The 16,587-nt window shown below is 35.0% G+C and overlaps 1 protein-coding gene across 1 annotated transcript in view; it reads left to right on the top strand.

The window, feature by feature from the left end:
* LOC149800053 (DNA polymerase delta subunit 3-like) overlaps window positions 1-16,587 on the top strand; it is a 49,850-nt gene that overhangs the window by 14,486 nt on the left and 18,777 nt on the right. Inside the window, exons 4-9 of the mRNA XM_089959610.1 lie at window positions 725-832; window positions 3,139-3,203; window positions 5,971-6,061; window positions 7,751-7,939; window positions 11,218-11,269; window positions 14,671-14,890. Coding sequence (XP_089815736.1) covers window positions 725-832; window positions 3,139-3,203; window positions 5,971-6,061; window positions 7,751-7,939; window positions 11,218-11,269; window positions 14,671-14,890 — 725 coding nt within the window. The remainder of the gene's footprint in view (window positions 1-724; window positions 833-3,138; window positions 3,204-5,970; window positions 6,062-7,750; window positions 7,940-11,217; window positions 11,270-14,670; window positions 14,891-16,587) is intronic.

The raw sequence follows: 16,587 nt of genomic DNA, 5'->3' as shown, positions 1-16,587 counted from the left end.
AAGCTTCGTAACTTTAAAAAGTTTGTCTAGTGTCCACTAAAATTCAAACACCGAATGAACCCTGCTGAACAGGTTATGTATTAGACAAATTATTATTGAGGTTTCACCCCACCCCTGTTTCCAATGCATACCTACATTATCAGTAGACCCATCCCCCAATATACAAGTGTACACAATGGGGTTAACCCCACACCATGCATACATACTAAATGGATGGCCCCTTACTAGTTAACAAAAATGACCGCTGGTGAATAATCTCCAGTTTTAGCCACGTCCACTAGTTCCTACTTGATAAACATGGGCTGACATGTGTCAGTGAGGGAATTCCTGTTGTAAATGTATAAAGGTTTTTGACTAATTATATTATTGCAAATATTGTCCCAGTTATACTGTAAACTGATAAGGTGATGTTCTCAGGACATTTTTTAATCATTTGTAGTTTTCTTGTCATGAAGATGTTTTTTGACAAAAATAGTTGTGATTATCTTTTGAACTTGTTTCAGTAGCATTTTAAATTAAAATTTCCATATAATTTAGGAGAAAACTAATTAATGCTTTTAATTTTCATATCTTGAATCTATGCTACTTTTTGTTCATTAGATCAGATTTTACAACAAATGATTAAATATTCAGAAATGACTTTCATTATTACTAAGAAAACATGCTACAGGGTTTATGTTGGTTTCGAAAGTAATCTAATCCAACAAAATCACTTTTTCCACAGGTATTCAAGTGTGGTGTAGTCCCAGAGGAAAAGCTTTCAGAGTACAAATGCTCATTGTCAGTTGTAACCAGCTGTCATGTCTACAGTGTTCAAAAAGTGAAACTAAAGGTATATTTTTTCCATAAAGAGTGCAGTTCATGTTTTCCTAACTTGCAGTAATATCAGTTTGATTTGGTTGTACAGTTATCTTGTTACAACAGCCTAATTTGTTACCTGACATTTGGTCATAGTAACAAATATGGTGGTGTTAACTTCATGATTTGAGAGGAAATATCTTCCTCATCTTATTGTTGGATCAGAATTAACGAAGAATTAGATCAGCATGTATAAACCAGGAATCAGCAATACAAGTTCTTTTTATTTACTTAAGTGAGAAATATAGAGATTTACTGATTAAATAATTTTCATGTTAATTACATTCTGATATTTTCACATGTTGTGAAAAATATATCTCAATATTTTCTCATGAAAATATACGATTGGCCATCATGTTATGTGACACATAATTATGTGTACCTCCAAATGTTGTACCTTCAGCAACAACAGTATTTTGTGAGCTAGAACAAATAAGTAGAAACCGACTTATATTTCTGATATGAAATTAATCTTTGATAAAGAGATTGAACCAGTTGGCATTTGCATCTCTCTCAAGATATTTCCCCTTCCTTGACAACAACGATCAACCTGATGTGATGCATTGACGCTTCGGACCTTCGTTGTTTTCAGATAAGGTCCAATAGTTTACAGAATGAAAAAATATAACTTACTGTGACAGATTATGTCAACCCAATTATATCGCTTTCTTGAGTCATGTATATTTTTATGATCAGCCTATGAAAGTGAGGTGAATTTATGAAAAGGGGGTGGGAGTGAATGTGTTGTGCCAAAGAGTGAGTTTAATCCTCTATAATTAGATTCTTGAACAAGGTTAGTATATAACAAAAAGAAAATTTTCTTTTTTTATGTTATTAACGGGGCCCCGAGTGGCCGAGTGGTCTAAAGCGCTCTTCGTTACGGATCACTGCCATCTCACCTCTGTCTGCGGCGGTTCGAGTCTAGGATTCAGCCAATGTGGGTATGTGAGAAAGCTTGCCAGTAGCTTCTCGTGGGTCGGTGGTTCTTTCCGGTGTTTTCCCGGGTTCTTCCTCCACCATTAATACTGGCCGCCATGTATAGCCTATCGTGTGCTGAAAAATGGCGTTAAACCCCACAACAACAACAACAACAACAATGTTATTAACATATATTTCATCTTGTACCAAAAACAATATATTTTAACTTGTTGCTTTGCAGCTTGTGAAAATATCACGTTTTTGGTATGATATATATCCATTATTAAGGTAGGAAAAGAAAATATCCTCAATATGCTTCATGGCTAATATTATTATAATCAAAACATTTTTATCATGTTTATAGTTTCCTAAATTAAAAACAAATTTTTCTCTTGTTAAAATCTTGAGAAGCTGTCCTCTAACATATTCCTTCCAAACATAAAATCATAAAGAAAATGTTTTCATCAAGAATAATTTGTATTAAGAAAATATGAATCTTGTTACCAGAAAAGTGTGATTGGAGTTGAAGCCAAATATACCGTTGAAAATGTATCATTGAGTACATTCAGTACATTCATCTCATCAATTTTCTGTCAGAACCCAAATGTTATATGATGAATGTTGTTAGAATGTGATCTGAGATAATTTCTGTTGAAATTATTTCTTTCGTTCATTTATAATCATAAAGTGTGATAAAGACCCTGACTATCTGGCCACAGCTAAATTTCTAGTCAGATACCCTTTTACACGATAATCCATGATCTGATTTTTTTAAACTGCACAGTTTTCCACTGCTGTAGTGTAATTGATTTGATTATAACAACCACCATTGATATGACAAGACAAAATCAAATATGCAGATTATTACTCAAAAACAGAGTGGTCCAACTACTGGCCCATGGGTCACATATGCAGATCATTACTCTAGAATAGAGTGGTCCAACTACTGGCCCATGGGTCACATGCAGATCATTACTCTAGAACAGAGTGGTCCAACTACTGGCCCATGGGTCACATGCAGATCATTACTCTAGAACAGAGTGGTCCAACTACTGGCCCATGGGTCAGATGTGTGTGGGGTAATTTTTTATGGCCTGCACTTGTACCAAAAAAATGCCACTCATTCACATCATACATTATGGTCTCCCTTTGGATAATGTGTTGACAGATCATGGTCTATATTATTTGTTTTGCTGGTCCTTTTTACTAGCTGCATAGACCCAGATATGCTCGTGCATCATGTGATAGAATTTCTGGGTCTGTGAAGTTTGCAGTTGGACTCAACCTATAAGCAAATATATATGGTAATCTTTCTGTTAATTCAGAATCATGTCTAATGTCTAAAATATTTGTCTGTTACAGGATTCCAGTGCACTTTACATCACTGATTATGATGTTATGAAGGATAACATCTTTGAATTCAGCAAGTGAGTAGTGCATTGTTTTGATTGAGAATGAATTCTAGGACCAAATGTTTTCCTCAGAAATATTATGTGTATATATATATCATGGGTGTTTTATAACTACATTTGCATTCAGTTTTTCCGAAAAGTAAAGTCTGTGAAAATTTCATAAAGTTAATTTAAATGGAGGGAATAGCATGACTAGAAGTGCAAAATTTTTTCACAAAAATTTATAGTACGTATAAACTAAGTGGGGCCTTTATGGCTAGGTTGGCAGTAGAATTTCCCAGGATGTGACCAGATTTGTTCAGAAAAATACTGATTATTTCATGGATCTCTCAGGGATGGAAAAGCATCAGTTTGCAAGAAAAGTATAACGAATAGATAAATTCATTTTTTTAATGTAATGCATGACTAACCAGGGATCGTCCTGGGCTTCGCCAATGTCGCAAATTGCAATTTTTTTTCCTTATTGGCGACAAAAATATCCCATCTGGCGATTTTTTTTTGGCAACAGACTTTTTGGTTATTTAATTTGTACATAGAATCATGGATTTGGACTGGATAAATTACAAGGGAGAATGAAAGGAAGCCACAAACTTGACTAAGCAATGCATTGGAATCAATCTGTTACACAAACAATCCTTTGTTCGTATTGACAACCCCATCTTTACTGTGCATTGTTACATCATAATCTGCTTATGCTGACATCTGGGCTGAGTACAGTCAATCATGCTACTGAACTATACCTACAACTGACCGACTTCTGAAGACGCAAATAGAACAGATACAATTAATTGAATGGCTAATCCTTCTGTTGTTGTTTTTTTACATATACCAATACAGTAGTTTTGCTGAACCTTCATAGAAAACTGATAACCTTTGAAATACCGACTACTATGTATAAATACAAAGCAAATGGAAAAAATCTCAATCACAATTATATATGTCGCCAGTACAGCATTTTACTCATTAATCTTTTCCTTTTACCATCAATCCCGTGTTACAGCTGCAGAGACTTAAACTCTGCAACAAGAAATAGCAAAATAAAATCAGTTTTGCATAAATAAAAATAATTATTTATTTCTCAAAATACAGGAGTGAAAGAATCTCTAAATTGGGTGTGAATTTATGCTTATATATATGGTCCAATATTGCCAGGTGTTGATTCGTGGGAATGGAGATCCTATTTTGCTTGTCGAGAAAATTTATACAGCATTCGGGGATCATTCTTGGGATTTAGGAAGCAATTCACTACAAGCTTTGTGAAGCTAGCCATGGGGGTGCTGCTGAGAGACTACTGATGTCACCCGTCAGCACTGTAGACTGTGAACTTGGATTCAGTAAGATGAACCTCATAAAAACTGACATCAGAAATAAACTCTGCATCTCATCTTTCGAGAATTTAATGAGAATCAGCATGTACAGATGTGAAAAGTTAGACTTTGAAACTGCATTCAACATGTGGGCAGCCCTAAAATCACGACGGATCTTCATGTAACACTTTGTAACATTTTGTTAATGCTTGTTGTAATTAAAGTATTAACTAACCCATCTTTTGTAATTTTCATTGCCTGTTACATTAATAGACTAAATTAACACTTGGAAAAATGTACACTACTTGTTCTGGTGACACTTTTTGAAAATTGGCGACAAAATATTGAGGTTGGCGTTTTTTTTGGCGACAACTTTTTAAAAGGCAGGACCATCCCTGCTAACTATTTTGTTCCAAGAACATTATTAAGCAGTACTGGCCTGTCACATTTTCTTGGTTTATGTTTACGTTGTTTTATATAAGAAATTGGGCCATTAGGCAGTCACATAAGCCATGTGTTTTCCAAAACAAGGGAGATCTCTATGTGTTCAAATGTTTAGTGTACCAGAAAAGGGCTGCACTACAAAATGTTCTGTTTCATTTATGGCTGCTATTCCAGTTTAGTCATTTACCATTGCTCTTATTTCCTCTCACAGGTCCCCGTCTTAGAAATTTTCTTTTGAAACTAATCAAAGTTTGATTTGTTACTAAATCTTGCATTTTTGCATGTCCTTTTGTCATATACTGTATGTACTTTCTTACAAGTCAGGTTCAACTACAAACAACATAGACCCTGATCAGCTCTCACATAATGCACTAGCAGATCAGGGTCTGTGTTGGTTTTTTAATGAGATTCTCCTGACAAACTACATAGACCCAGACATGTCCATGACAGCAGATCTGGATCTATACAGCTTGCAGTAGGAACCAACTTATCAGCAAGTAGAAATAGCACTTTAGTCCCATAGATCATTTATACAACTTCAGAAATAACTGGGGGCCACAAGTGGCTGAGTGGTCTAAAGCGCTCACTGTTACGGATCACTGCCATCTCACCTCTGTCTGTGTGAGTTTGAGTCTCGGATTTGGTTTATGTGGTTATGTGAGAAAGCTTGCCAGTAGCTTCTTGTGGGTCAGTGGTTCTTTCTGGGGATTTCCCGGGTTCTTCCTCCACCATTTATACTGGCCGCCATGTATGGCCTATCTTGTGCTGAAAAATGGCATTAAACCCTACAACAACAACAACATCAGAAATAACTTGGCACAAGTCCCATCCAACTGCAAACTTCACAGGCCCAATTCAGCCATTGTGTAATGTGTTGGCAGAGTTCACAGCAGATTGCTACAAGTAATCAGTAGAACACACAACAGAAATCCTTATTTGCTGACACATTATGCAAATCAGGGTCTGTATTGTTTTCAGTTGGACTGAATATATATGGTACATATAGTAAAGTTTCAATTACGCTTTTTCAGATATTCTTCCATTCAGTATCCCAGAGCAGAGATAAGATCAGAAGACGACATGGAGCTGCTAGCCATGCAAATGATAGACAGCAAACCCGAGGTAAAGCCAGGTCTCAAAATATTTTACTTTGGTTGTTGTCATATAGGGCAAGCAGGGCCCGAATTTAACACAAATTTCTTCACTAGTCCTGTTTACAAAACAGTGTCACACAACTTTCATGTACGTTTACCGATTCAGTTTTAAAGTTTAAACAACCCGCAACAAAACTGGATGTTTTCTGTGTTTGTTTTAGTGAATTGCCTACATCAGTTACACCATATAATGTTCCTTTCCTCATCATAATTCAACCATTCCCTGTCTTTTGTCCATTTTTTCTGAAATTTTCCATTACGCTTTTCCCTATCATAGAGTTACTCCTCATCATTCTCATTCAGCTTTTGCTTTTTTCCTGTGGCTGAACACCTATCAAATGCCACATTTTGCCTGTCTTGTTTTGAAATACGAGAAGTATAGCTGATGCGAATTATTTAAAGCAAGAAAAGGAATGGCACAGTGTCCTTTATATAAGTCAGAGCAAGAAACATGTTTCAAAACACTTGTCTTTGCCCCCTCCCACAATTAAATGGCCTCTCCCTAACAAAAACTTAACTTCAGCAGATGTTCTGCATGATCAAAGCAGTGGCTATTGTAAACACTATTATAAAATATTAGCATCAGAAGGTAGTATTAGTTTCAGCTTGGAAAAGGTGTGTTCCCATCAAACAAAGCCATCTGACACTCAGCGCATTGTATTTAACAGATTCAATTACAGTATCATAAGTCATAAGTTTGGTAATTGTTCCTAATTAATCAAACGTCAATGTATCGTTGAAATTAATAATAAGGTGGAAAATTTTCAAATTTTAGATGACCACGCTCAGAGATTTTAATTCCCAACAAATGTATGGCATTCTGCTTGGATATCTCCATGTGTATTCAATTATTGGTTCATTCTTGTAAGGGGAAAATATAGAAACTATTCTTATCATCATAGAAAAAGTAGTTGTATGGAAAGGATGTGTCAATAACGTAATCGTAATAAATTGGTCTAATTCTTATAATTATTTCGATGGAAATGTAACATGTAGTTTCCTGTTTGTGGCTGTGGAGCATTTGGGTAGTGAGCACACAAAAAAGAGCCCTAAACAAAAAAACGTGCAAACTAATACTGTGCGCTGTTAAGTGAAATGCACAAAATTGAATTGATTCTTGTTATAGAAACACACCTTTCCGAGGCAGAAATTGACTTCATCTTCTCATGCTAATATTTTATGACTGTGTTTACAATGGCCACTGCTTTGATTCTACAGAACATCGGCTAAGTCAAGTCTTTATTAGAGAATGGCATAAACAAACGCTGACTATTGATAACCGAAAGTTACTAGTCTGACAGGAAATCTGCTAGCCTCGGGCTAGTGGACTACAGCTAATTTCGAGCCCTGGCAAGTAATGTAAAATTTTTCTCTTCACCTGCATCAGCTTTAATGATCCTACATTATGCAAGATGCTCAGTCTGCTAAAAATGGTTTTTTTATGTATTTTTGTGTATACACATTGTTTAGGTGTTGACATGGCATTTACATATTATTTTAAAAAGAAATCCTTGTACATAATAGATGGTCTCAAGATAGATTAGTTCCTTAAAAGTTATTTAAGTCACATTCTTAAAACATTATTATTATTATTATTATGACTATTATTATTATTATTACTTTACACTGGTGTAAAATGTTTCTTTTCTATTTCCAGAGTGCAGCTAAAACAACAAATGGAGATTCAGCACCTCCCTCAAGAGTAGCAGCACCAAAAGAAAAGCCTAAAGGAGCCATAGCAAGCATGTTTGCCAATGCACAGAAGATAAAAGACGCCAAACCAGAGGCGAAAGATGAGAAACTAGAAGTAAAGCAAGAAAATAAACCATCAGAAAAAGCTGCAAAGGTAAAATGTAGGGTCTAAGTTGCTTGCAGTCTGATCTTACTTTTGCATGAGTATATATGTTCTTTTCCCCAGTAATCCTTATCATGTGATTATGAAACTTTCGAGATCCTGTGCAGAGAAACAATTTTGCAAGATAACAATGAAAATTGGAATGTGGGAGCCAGAAGATAAATCAGAATAATTAATGATCATATTTGATGATCTAATAACATGATGGAAATGTACCAGAATAATTAATGATCATATTTGATGGTCTTGTAACATCATGGAAATGTACCAAAATAATTAATGATCATATTTGATGGTCTGGTAACATGTACCAGAGTAAGTAATGATCATATTTGATGGTCTTGTAACATAATGGAAATGTGCCAGAATAATTAGTGATCATATTTGATGGTCTTGTAACATGACAGAAATGTACCAAAATAATTAATGATTATATTTGATTGTCTTGTTACATAATGGAAATGTACCAGAATAATTAATGATCATATTTGATGGTCTTGTTACATCATGGAAATGTACCAAAATAATTAATGATCATATTTGATGGTCTGGTAACATGTACCAGAATAAGTAATGATCATATTTGATGGTCTTGTAACATAATGGAAATGTACCAGAATAATTAATGATCATATTTGATGGTCTTGTAACATGACTGAAATGTACCAAAATAATTAATGATTATATTTGATTGTCTTGTTACATAATGGAAATGTACCAGAATAATTAATGATCATATTTGATGGTCTGGTAACGTGTACCAGAATAAGTAATGATCATATTTGATGGTCTTGTAACATGATGGAAATGTACCAGAATAATGAATGATCATATTCGATGGTCTTGCAACATAATAGAAATGTACTAGAATAACTAATGATCATATTTGAGGGTCCTGTTACATAATCGAAATGTACCCAAATAACTAATGATCATATTTGATGGTCTGGTAACATGTACCAGAATAAGTAATGATCATATTTGATGGTCTTGTAACATAATGGAAATGTACCCAAATAATTGATGATCATATTTGATGGTCTGGTAACATGTACCAGAATAAGTAATGATCATATTTGATGGTCTTGTAACATGATGGAAATGTACTAGAATGATTAATGATCATATTTGAGGGTCTTGTTACATAATAGAATTGTACTAAAATGATTCATGATCATATTTGAGGGTCTTGTAACATGGTGGAAATGTATCAGAATAATTAATGATCGTATTTGATGGCCTTTTAACATGATGGAAATGTACTAGAATAATTGATGATCATATCTGAGGGTCTTGTTATATGATGGAAATGTACCAGAATAATTAATGATCATATTTGATGGTCTTGTGACATGCTGGAAATGTACCAAAATAATTAATGATCGTATTTGAGGGTCTCGTAACATGGTGGAAATGTATCTGAACAGCAGGCAAATCAGTTTGAAAATCTCAAAAGACCCTATTTTGGTTTTAAATTATTATTATTTTTCTCAGTATTTGAATTTTATAAATTTTTAACAAAATATATTCACACTTTATTTCATCTACTGTCAGTTTTGGGTTTTAAACTAAATTTGTACTTTAAATTAAGTCTGTGCCTTAAATTAAGTTTGTTCTTTAAATTAGGTCTTAGGTTTGTCTTGGGAAGGACTACATTGTGCATGTATTCAAGAGAATTTAACTGAATGCTTTCACTATTTTTCTTTGCTTTCTGAAAGCTATTACAACAATAATGATCAGTTTATTATCTACTTTGCTATGCAACTCAGGTTATGCCAGGCATAGAGTTTCGCAGCTTTCTTCAGGTCTCCATAGAAGTAATTTAATTAAGCTTAGATATGCCTGCCAAAATGTGATGCATTTAATGACTAAAAGTCTGAGTCAAACATGCTCTAAACAGAGGACTGTTAAACATGGGATAGGTGTATCAAGTCCCATATTGAAGTCAACATGCCCTAAATAGAGGACTGTTAAACATGGGATAGGTGTATCAAGTCCCATATTGAAGTCAACATGTCCTAAATAGGCGACTGTTAAACATGGGATAGGTGTATCAAGTCCCATATTGGAGTCAACATGCCCTAAATAGAAGACTGTTAAACATGGGATAGTTGTATCAAGTTCCATTCATGTTACTCTGGAGTCAAACAAGCCCTAAATAGAGGACTGTTAAACATGGGATAGGTGTATCAAGTCCTATAGTGGAGTCAAACATGCCCTAAATAGAGGACTTAAACATGGGATAGGTGTATCAAGTCCCATATTGGAGTCAGCATGCCCTAAATAGAGGACTGTTAAACATCTTGTATCAAGTCCTATATTGGAGTCAACATGCCCTAAATAGAGGACTGTTAAACATCGTGTATCATGTCCCATATTGGAGTCAGCATGCCCAAAATAGAGGACTGTTAAACATCGTGTATCAAGTCCTATATTGGAGTCAAACATGCCCTAAATAGAGGACTGTTAAACATCGTGTATCAAGTCCCATATTGGAGTCAAACATGTCCTAAATTGAGGACTGTTAAACATCTTGTATCAAGTCCCATTCGTGGCACTCTTGTTAATACTTTGTTCAGTTTCTAGCAACTGATTTTAGATTCTGTTGATGACAGGTTCTTGGGCAAAGTCCTCCAAAATAGTCTGTGATGTAGTAAGAAATAGCTTGCAGAATGGTGGGTGAGAGGGGACCAGATACCATATAGACAATCTATTTCAACAAAGGAACATTTTCTGTGAACAAACACCAGATTTTCTTGTGCATATGTATCTTAATACTTCCCTTTCTTGTAAACAAAACAAAAATATGTATCATCATGAGTAAAAAGTATAACAGAAGTAAACAACAAACATACAAAAATACTGTCTTTTAGTGCATCATTGGTAAAATGCATAAGAGAAATATGAAATTCAAAGAAAATAACAAGCACAGTTTTACTGGTATAAATAACCAAAGAAAGAGGCAGAGTAGATGGTTTAGAGTGCAGGCAGGATGTCTCCAAGGTTCAAGAGAAGGCATTTATGGTAGGGTAAGAGTGTGCCTATTTATGTGAAGCTGAAGCTGATTTGGTCCTCTTTTACCAACATGGGATTTATGAATTAGAAATGTTTCATTGATATATTTGTATGCTTTCTGACTTTAATGAGGTGATATGGTCCATAGAGTCATTATTTTGTCATTTTTAAAATAGAAAAAAAATGTTATTTAATTCACATAGGATAGACATCTTTTTTTAAATCATTGAAAATAAGCTTTTTGATTTTTACAGCCTACAGGAAAGAAACAAGGAGGTGTGATGTCATTCTTCACAAAACAGACAGGTAAGGGAATCAGTTGCATTAATTAATACTTAGTTCAAGTGAATCCCAGGGTGCTTGGAGGTATAAAATAGACCTAATGCACTCTTCTCCATGTTATAAAAAGTGACTAATGGAGACCATATCCACTGTAGCCGTGTGGCTAGCATCTTGGAAGCGGTGCGGGTTTGGATTCTAGTATCAAATCAGCGACAGTTTGCTACCATGGTATGTCTTTGGGTAAGGCACTTCAATCCAGTTTCCTCGTCACTAAATTACTTACATGTGTGTGATGAGGATCAATCAACCTGAGTTGGCTAATGTGGTATGTTCTTTTGTTTTATGTTTGAAGGTAAATAGAAAAACAGTGAAAAAATGCTATTACCATTATCAACAATGTTAAAATTTTGTATCAGAGTTTTTAAAAGTCTTTATTGCGGTGGCAACAATTCACATTTTTACCTGCTAGTTCAGCAAGGATGATGTAGGGTAGATTTCCTTGAAATTCAGAATTTGTGTTGTTTTTTGGTTGTTGTTGCAGTTATTTTGGGTTTAACACTATTTCACAGTGTAATCTAGGCTAACAATGACTTTTGCTTGCCCTGGCTTGTTGGAATGGTGAATTGTCATTTCATGCTTATGATAATTTTACAGTTCAATTCAATAGCTGTGTTCTCAAAAACTCATTGTTGTGCTCGCTTAGGCATTGCTGGATTCAGGCATCTCGTTTCTGCTAACAGCAGCATCGTAAACTATAGATTCTGTGTACAAATAGTATTTGTTGAAGATTTTGTTTGTTGAATATAGTAGTGGTACTTCATAGCAAGATGCAGGCAAGACACAGCTCCCCTGGAACTTGTTTTAAATATTGGTTCCCGTATTAATTTTACCATTTTCACTTGTTAGCAGAAAGGATGACACTACAGACAGGTGGCATCATCAGTTTATTATGGTGTCATATTTTATTTTTGTTTCATAAATTTCCATAACCTCCTGATAGATTCTGATCATACTTGGCATGAAATCATTATGAAGCTATGATAATTCATTCTGCAAATGCTTACTTGCACCTTTGACCTTTTGGGGCCATGGTCCCATTCATAGGGAATTGTCATTAAGGTTTTAGGTTTGTTTATTATTTGCTAATGTTAACTAGACCTGTTGATAGACTCTTATCATATTGTGCCAGTGGCTTAAGTGGTTAAAGGGTCTGCCTCGGGTATGGGAGGTCTCTGGTTCAAAAACACCAGCCAAGTCATACCAAAGACTTATAAAAAATAGTACTAGCAGCTGCCTCGCTTGGCACTCAGCGTCAAGAGGTTAGTATTAGGACTAGTCAGCCTGGTGTCAGGATAATGTGACTGGGTGGGACATCATGTTACGTGTGTGTGGCATGAAGCCCCAGTACTAGACATCACTATAAGCTGCCACACTGCAGACATTGTAATATGACTGAAATTGTTAACAGTCCAAATCGCATGATTCTTATCATACTTGGCATTAAACATTAACAAGCAAAGAATTCATTTTGTTTTGTGCGTGTTTCCCCCTTTTACCATTGGTGCAAGGTCATGGTCACATAATGTATGCAGTTAGGTCTTGATTAACTTTTTTTTTCATTTGCATATATTTCGTAAACCCCTTTGTAGATTTTCTGCATACTTCATATGGATCACATGAAACTAAGACAGTTTATTCATTGACATGAACAGTTGCCATTTTGACCTTGACATCAGGGTCACAGTCATAGAAACTTACATGATTGCCATAAGGCTGAGTGTATTATGTTAGGGTGTTTTCTGTGAATGATCTGCACTTTAGTCAAATGATAAGGACACTAATTGAAAGAAGAAACTTGTTTCCACTCAGTAACTTGAGTTCTAAACCATTTGTAATTGTGATACTTTGATGATGGCCCTATTGATTTGGGGTGAAATGTCAGAAGTCAAGGTCCTTGTGATTGTTAAAAAGATTGTTTCCAAACGATAACTCTAGTTATCTACCATCAACATTTACCAAACTCTGTTTGAATGGCTTGCATTTGAGATAAGGAAGAACCCTTTCAATATGGGGGTCACAGAAAAAAGAAATGAAAGAAGAAAATTGGTTTCTGCATGATAACATTAGTTCCACATCACATACATGGACATAATTTTGTGGAGGGCTTGCACTTGAGATAAGTAAGTAGCCTCTTTATTTTTGGCTCAAGAAGTTGAAAGGTCAAGGTCACTGACTGGAAGAAGAAATAAGGTTTTCTGCACAAAACATTAGTTCTACATGACAAGCCCAGACCAGACATTATGAATGATTTGCACAGATGAAAAGGACAATGGTTATTGATTCTGGGGTCAAAACTTGAAAAGTCTGACCACAAGGGGGAACAAGTGGTTTCCACACAGAATATGCAGTTATCATTATGTATGTTTATCAATATATGTGGAGGACTTGCACATATAATAAGAAATAGGCCTATTGATTTCAGGATTGAAAGGTCTGAGGCTAAGGTCACTGACTGAAAGAAGAGAAATAATTTTTGCATAATAACATTTATTCTAGACCACATCCTTTGTTCAGAGGTTTTGGAATGCTTGCACTTAAATTTTGGAAGAGTCCTATTGGTGTTGGGGTCAAATGGAGCTCTTGGTAATTGTGGCTTAAATAAAAATCTGTTTTATTGAGTAACTTTTGCTTGAAAAAGAATTCCATGACCAAACAGTATTGCTGTTTTGCACATAAGGTAATATAGAAACCAATAGATTATGGAATTGAAAGGTCAAGGTCATGGTAAGCCTATAATAAAGTAGTGGTTTTTTGCTCTTTAAGCTTGGTTCAGTAATGCATACATTATCTATAGACAAAGATCAGTCAGATCTGCTGGTCAGTAACCTACAGAGACAGCCAGACCTTACTAGTGCCTACACAGAGGACTACTAAAACATTGAGCAGGTGTATGATGTGTCGTTCATAGTACTCTTGTTTCATTTTTCATTTGCCTTTATTTCCTAAACCCCTTATGGATTTTGTTCGTACATCTCACGATCAGAATGAGGCTAACAAGTCATTCTGCAACATGCTCACTAACCCTTTTGGCCAAGGTCAATGTCACACTTTTAAGGCATTGTGTTGATCATGGGCTGGATATGAAGGCCCAGGCCATCTTGTATTGGTATAGGTTTCAACTTCAAAAAATTGTTTTATTTAAGTGATGTTGCCTATGTTGATTCCTAATTATTGTGAAACTTAGCAGTTAGGTCTAAGAGGTGCCATATATCACATAAGACATAAGAAGTGCCATATATCACATGACAGAAGTGCCATATATCACATGTTATGGCCCAGTTGCCAAGGTCAGTGTAACTAGATAATTGCATTATTCTTTTCAGTTGGGATTTTCTTGCACTGGATTTTATTTTCCTTTTTTCCAGATAAATCAACAGATAAAACAGACCATAAAGAAATTAAGAAGAATGTAGAGTCACCATCCAGCATAAAGGAGCAAAAAACAGACCTTACCAGTAAAGAAGTTAAGAAAAAAGAAGAGTTGCCGCCTAGGATGAAGGAACAAAAGACAGACCATACCAGTATAGAAGTTAAGAAGAAAGAAGAGTTACCACCCAAGAGAAAGGAGCTATCACCACCTAGAAAGTATGTCCTTTTTTGGTCATAAAACTACAGCAAACATTTCCTGTATTGATACCAAAAAAATATTAATGCTTTTTTCAAAATAGTTTTGCGTTAGATTTTTGTTATTACAGATGCTCTTCTCTCATCAGATATCAAATTATATTGAAAGAAAACATGGAGGAATTATTACTTATGTTTTACTCTATACAAAATTTTAGTCTCAATCTGCAAATTTAATTTTTTTTTTGCCTCTTGCAAATCTGATTATTGTTGAAGACCCATTCCATTGTCATCAGTGTCAACAGTTTGTTAAGGTTTTGTTTGGAGTTTTTCATTTTGTTTATATTTTGTAAAACCCATGATGGATCTTCTTCCTACTTAAAATAAATCATTATGAAGTTAACACAGCTGATTCTACAACATACTTACTCCTACCTTGGGGTCAGTGACAGAGAGAAAATGTGTGATTAGGTTTTGTGTAATGTATTTTCATTTGCTTGTATGTCCAAAACCCTTGATGGATTCTCATTATACTTAGCATGAATCATTATAATGATGATATTATTCATTCATTGACAGGCTCTCTTATCCAACATGACTTGGAGTGAAGGTCAGAGTCATAGCAAATAACAATTTGCATTAAGATTTGGAGCTTTTTTTTGTTTGCTTTTTATTTTCTAAACTTCTTGATGTATTAATCTCATACATGGGATGGATAAAGCTAAGACAAATCATTATGTGGCATGCCCACATAATCATTTGACCTTGGAGTCAAGGTCACATGTTTTGTAGCAGTGCTTTTCATCATGGGATCAAGATGCAGGCCTGACCTTCTGTTGTTTTGTTTTTTTATCTCTTTGGTAAATCTGTTGTTTGATTTATTAGGCTGCCACTTTCTTATAATAGGTTGCAGGGTTCCCTCACTACTGGGAAATCAGATAGAAGTCTTCAGAATACGTTTTATCCTGACAGAGAAGCCCCTGTTAATTTTGCAATTATTGATAAGTCAGGAAATAATTGGGAATTTTCATAATCCATATGATGACATAAAAATGTGTAATTGAACTGATTGCGAGTTAAATGTGTTGAGTTGATAATGTAATTTTCTGATTTTACATAACTCTTTAAGTCAGTTTAGATAAAGTTGCTGCAATGAACAATTTTTGTTGACCCGAAACAAATATGTTTAGTAGTCAGTCCAAGTGCTCAGGCAATCAGATTAGTTAAGTAGCCTGGTCACCCCTCACTTCACTCAATATCAGTATCTGTTATCTTGAAGATAAGAAGACCAGTCTAGATTCACGCCATTCCGTCACATGATCCAAACATCACTCGACCATTTTCGTCAAGTTGAGAAATAACCTCAGAAGTTGTTGTTGTGGTAACAAGTTGTAGGAATACACGAGTTTGATGGTTTTGTAATTCGCCTATGCCATAGTAAACAAACGTAGTTCAGAATATAGTTCTCCATGGTGACAAATTACATCTGAGGCCTCTTTGTCAACTTAATTTAACATGCCAAGGATGTTCTGATCATGCCAACAACTCTGTGTCATGTTAGAGAAAATTAATAAAGCTTATTTTATCCAGTTCCCGTTTTGATTTGTACGGTCAACAGAATGTATTGTGATGAATCTTTGCTTGTTATTTGGTAGTTTGCACTGGAAACAGTGTTAAGAATTATTGTAAATAGTAACTTGATGCCTTGAACTAGCCAT

Source organism: Sinohyriopsis cumingii, chromosome 5 (genome assembly GCF_028554795.1).
Source record: "Sinohyriopsis cumingii isolate HCF-2022 chromosome 5, ASM2855479v2, whole genome shotgun sequence".
Lineage (NCBI taxonomy): Eukaryota > Metazoa > Mollusca > Bivalvia > Unionida > Unionidae > Sinohyriopsis > Sinohyriopsis cumingii.
Note: the sequence above shows the minus strand (reverse complement) of the source record. Positions and strands in the feature narration are given on the sequence as shown.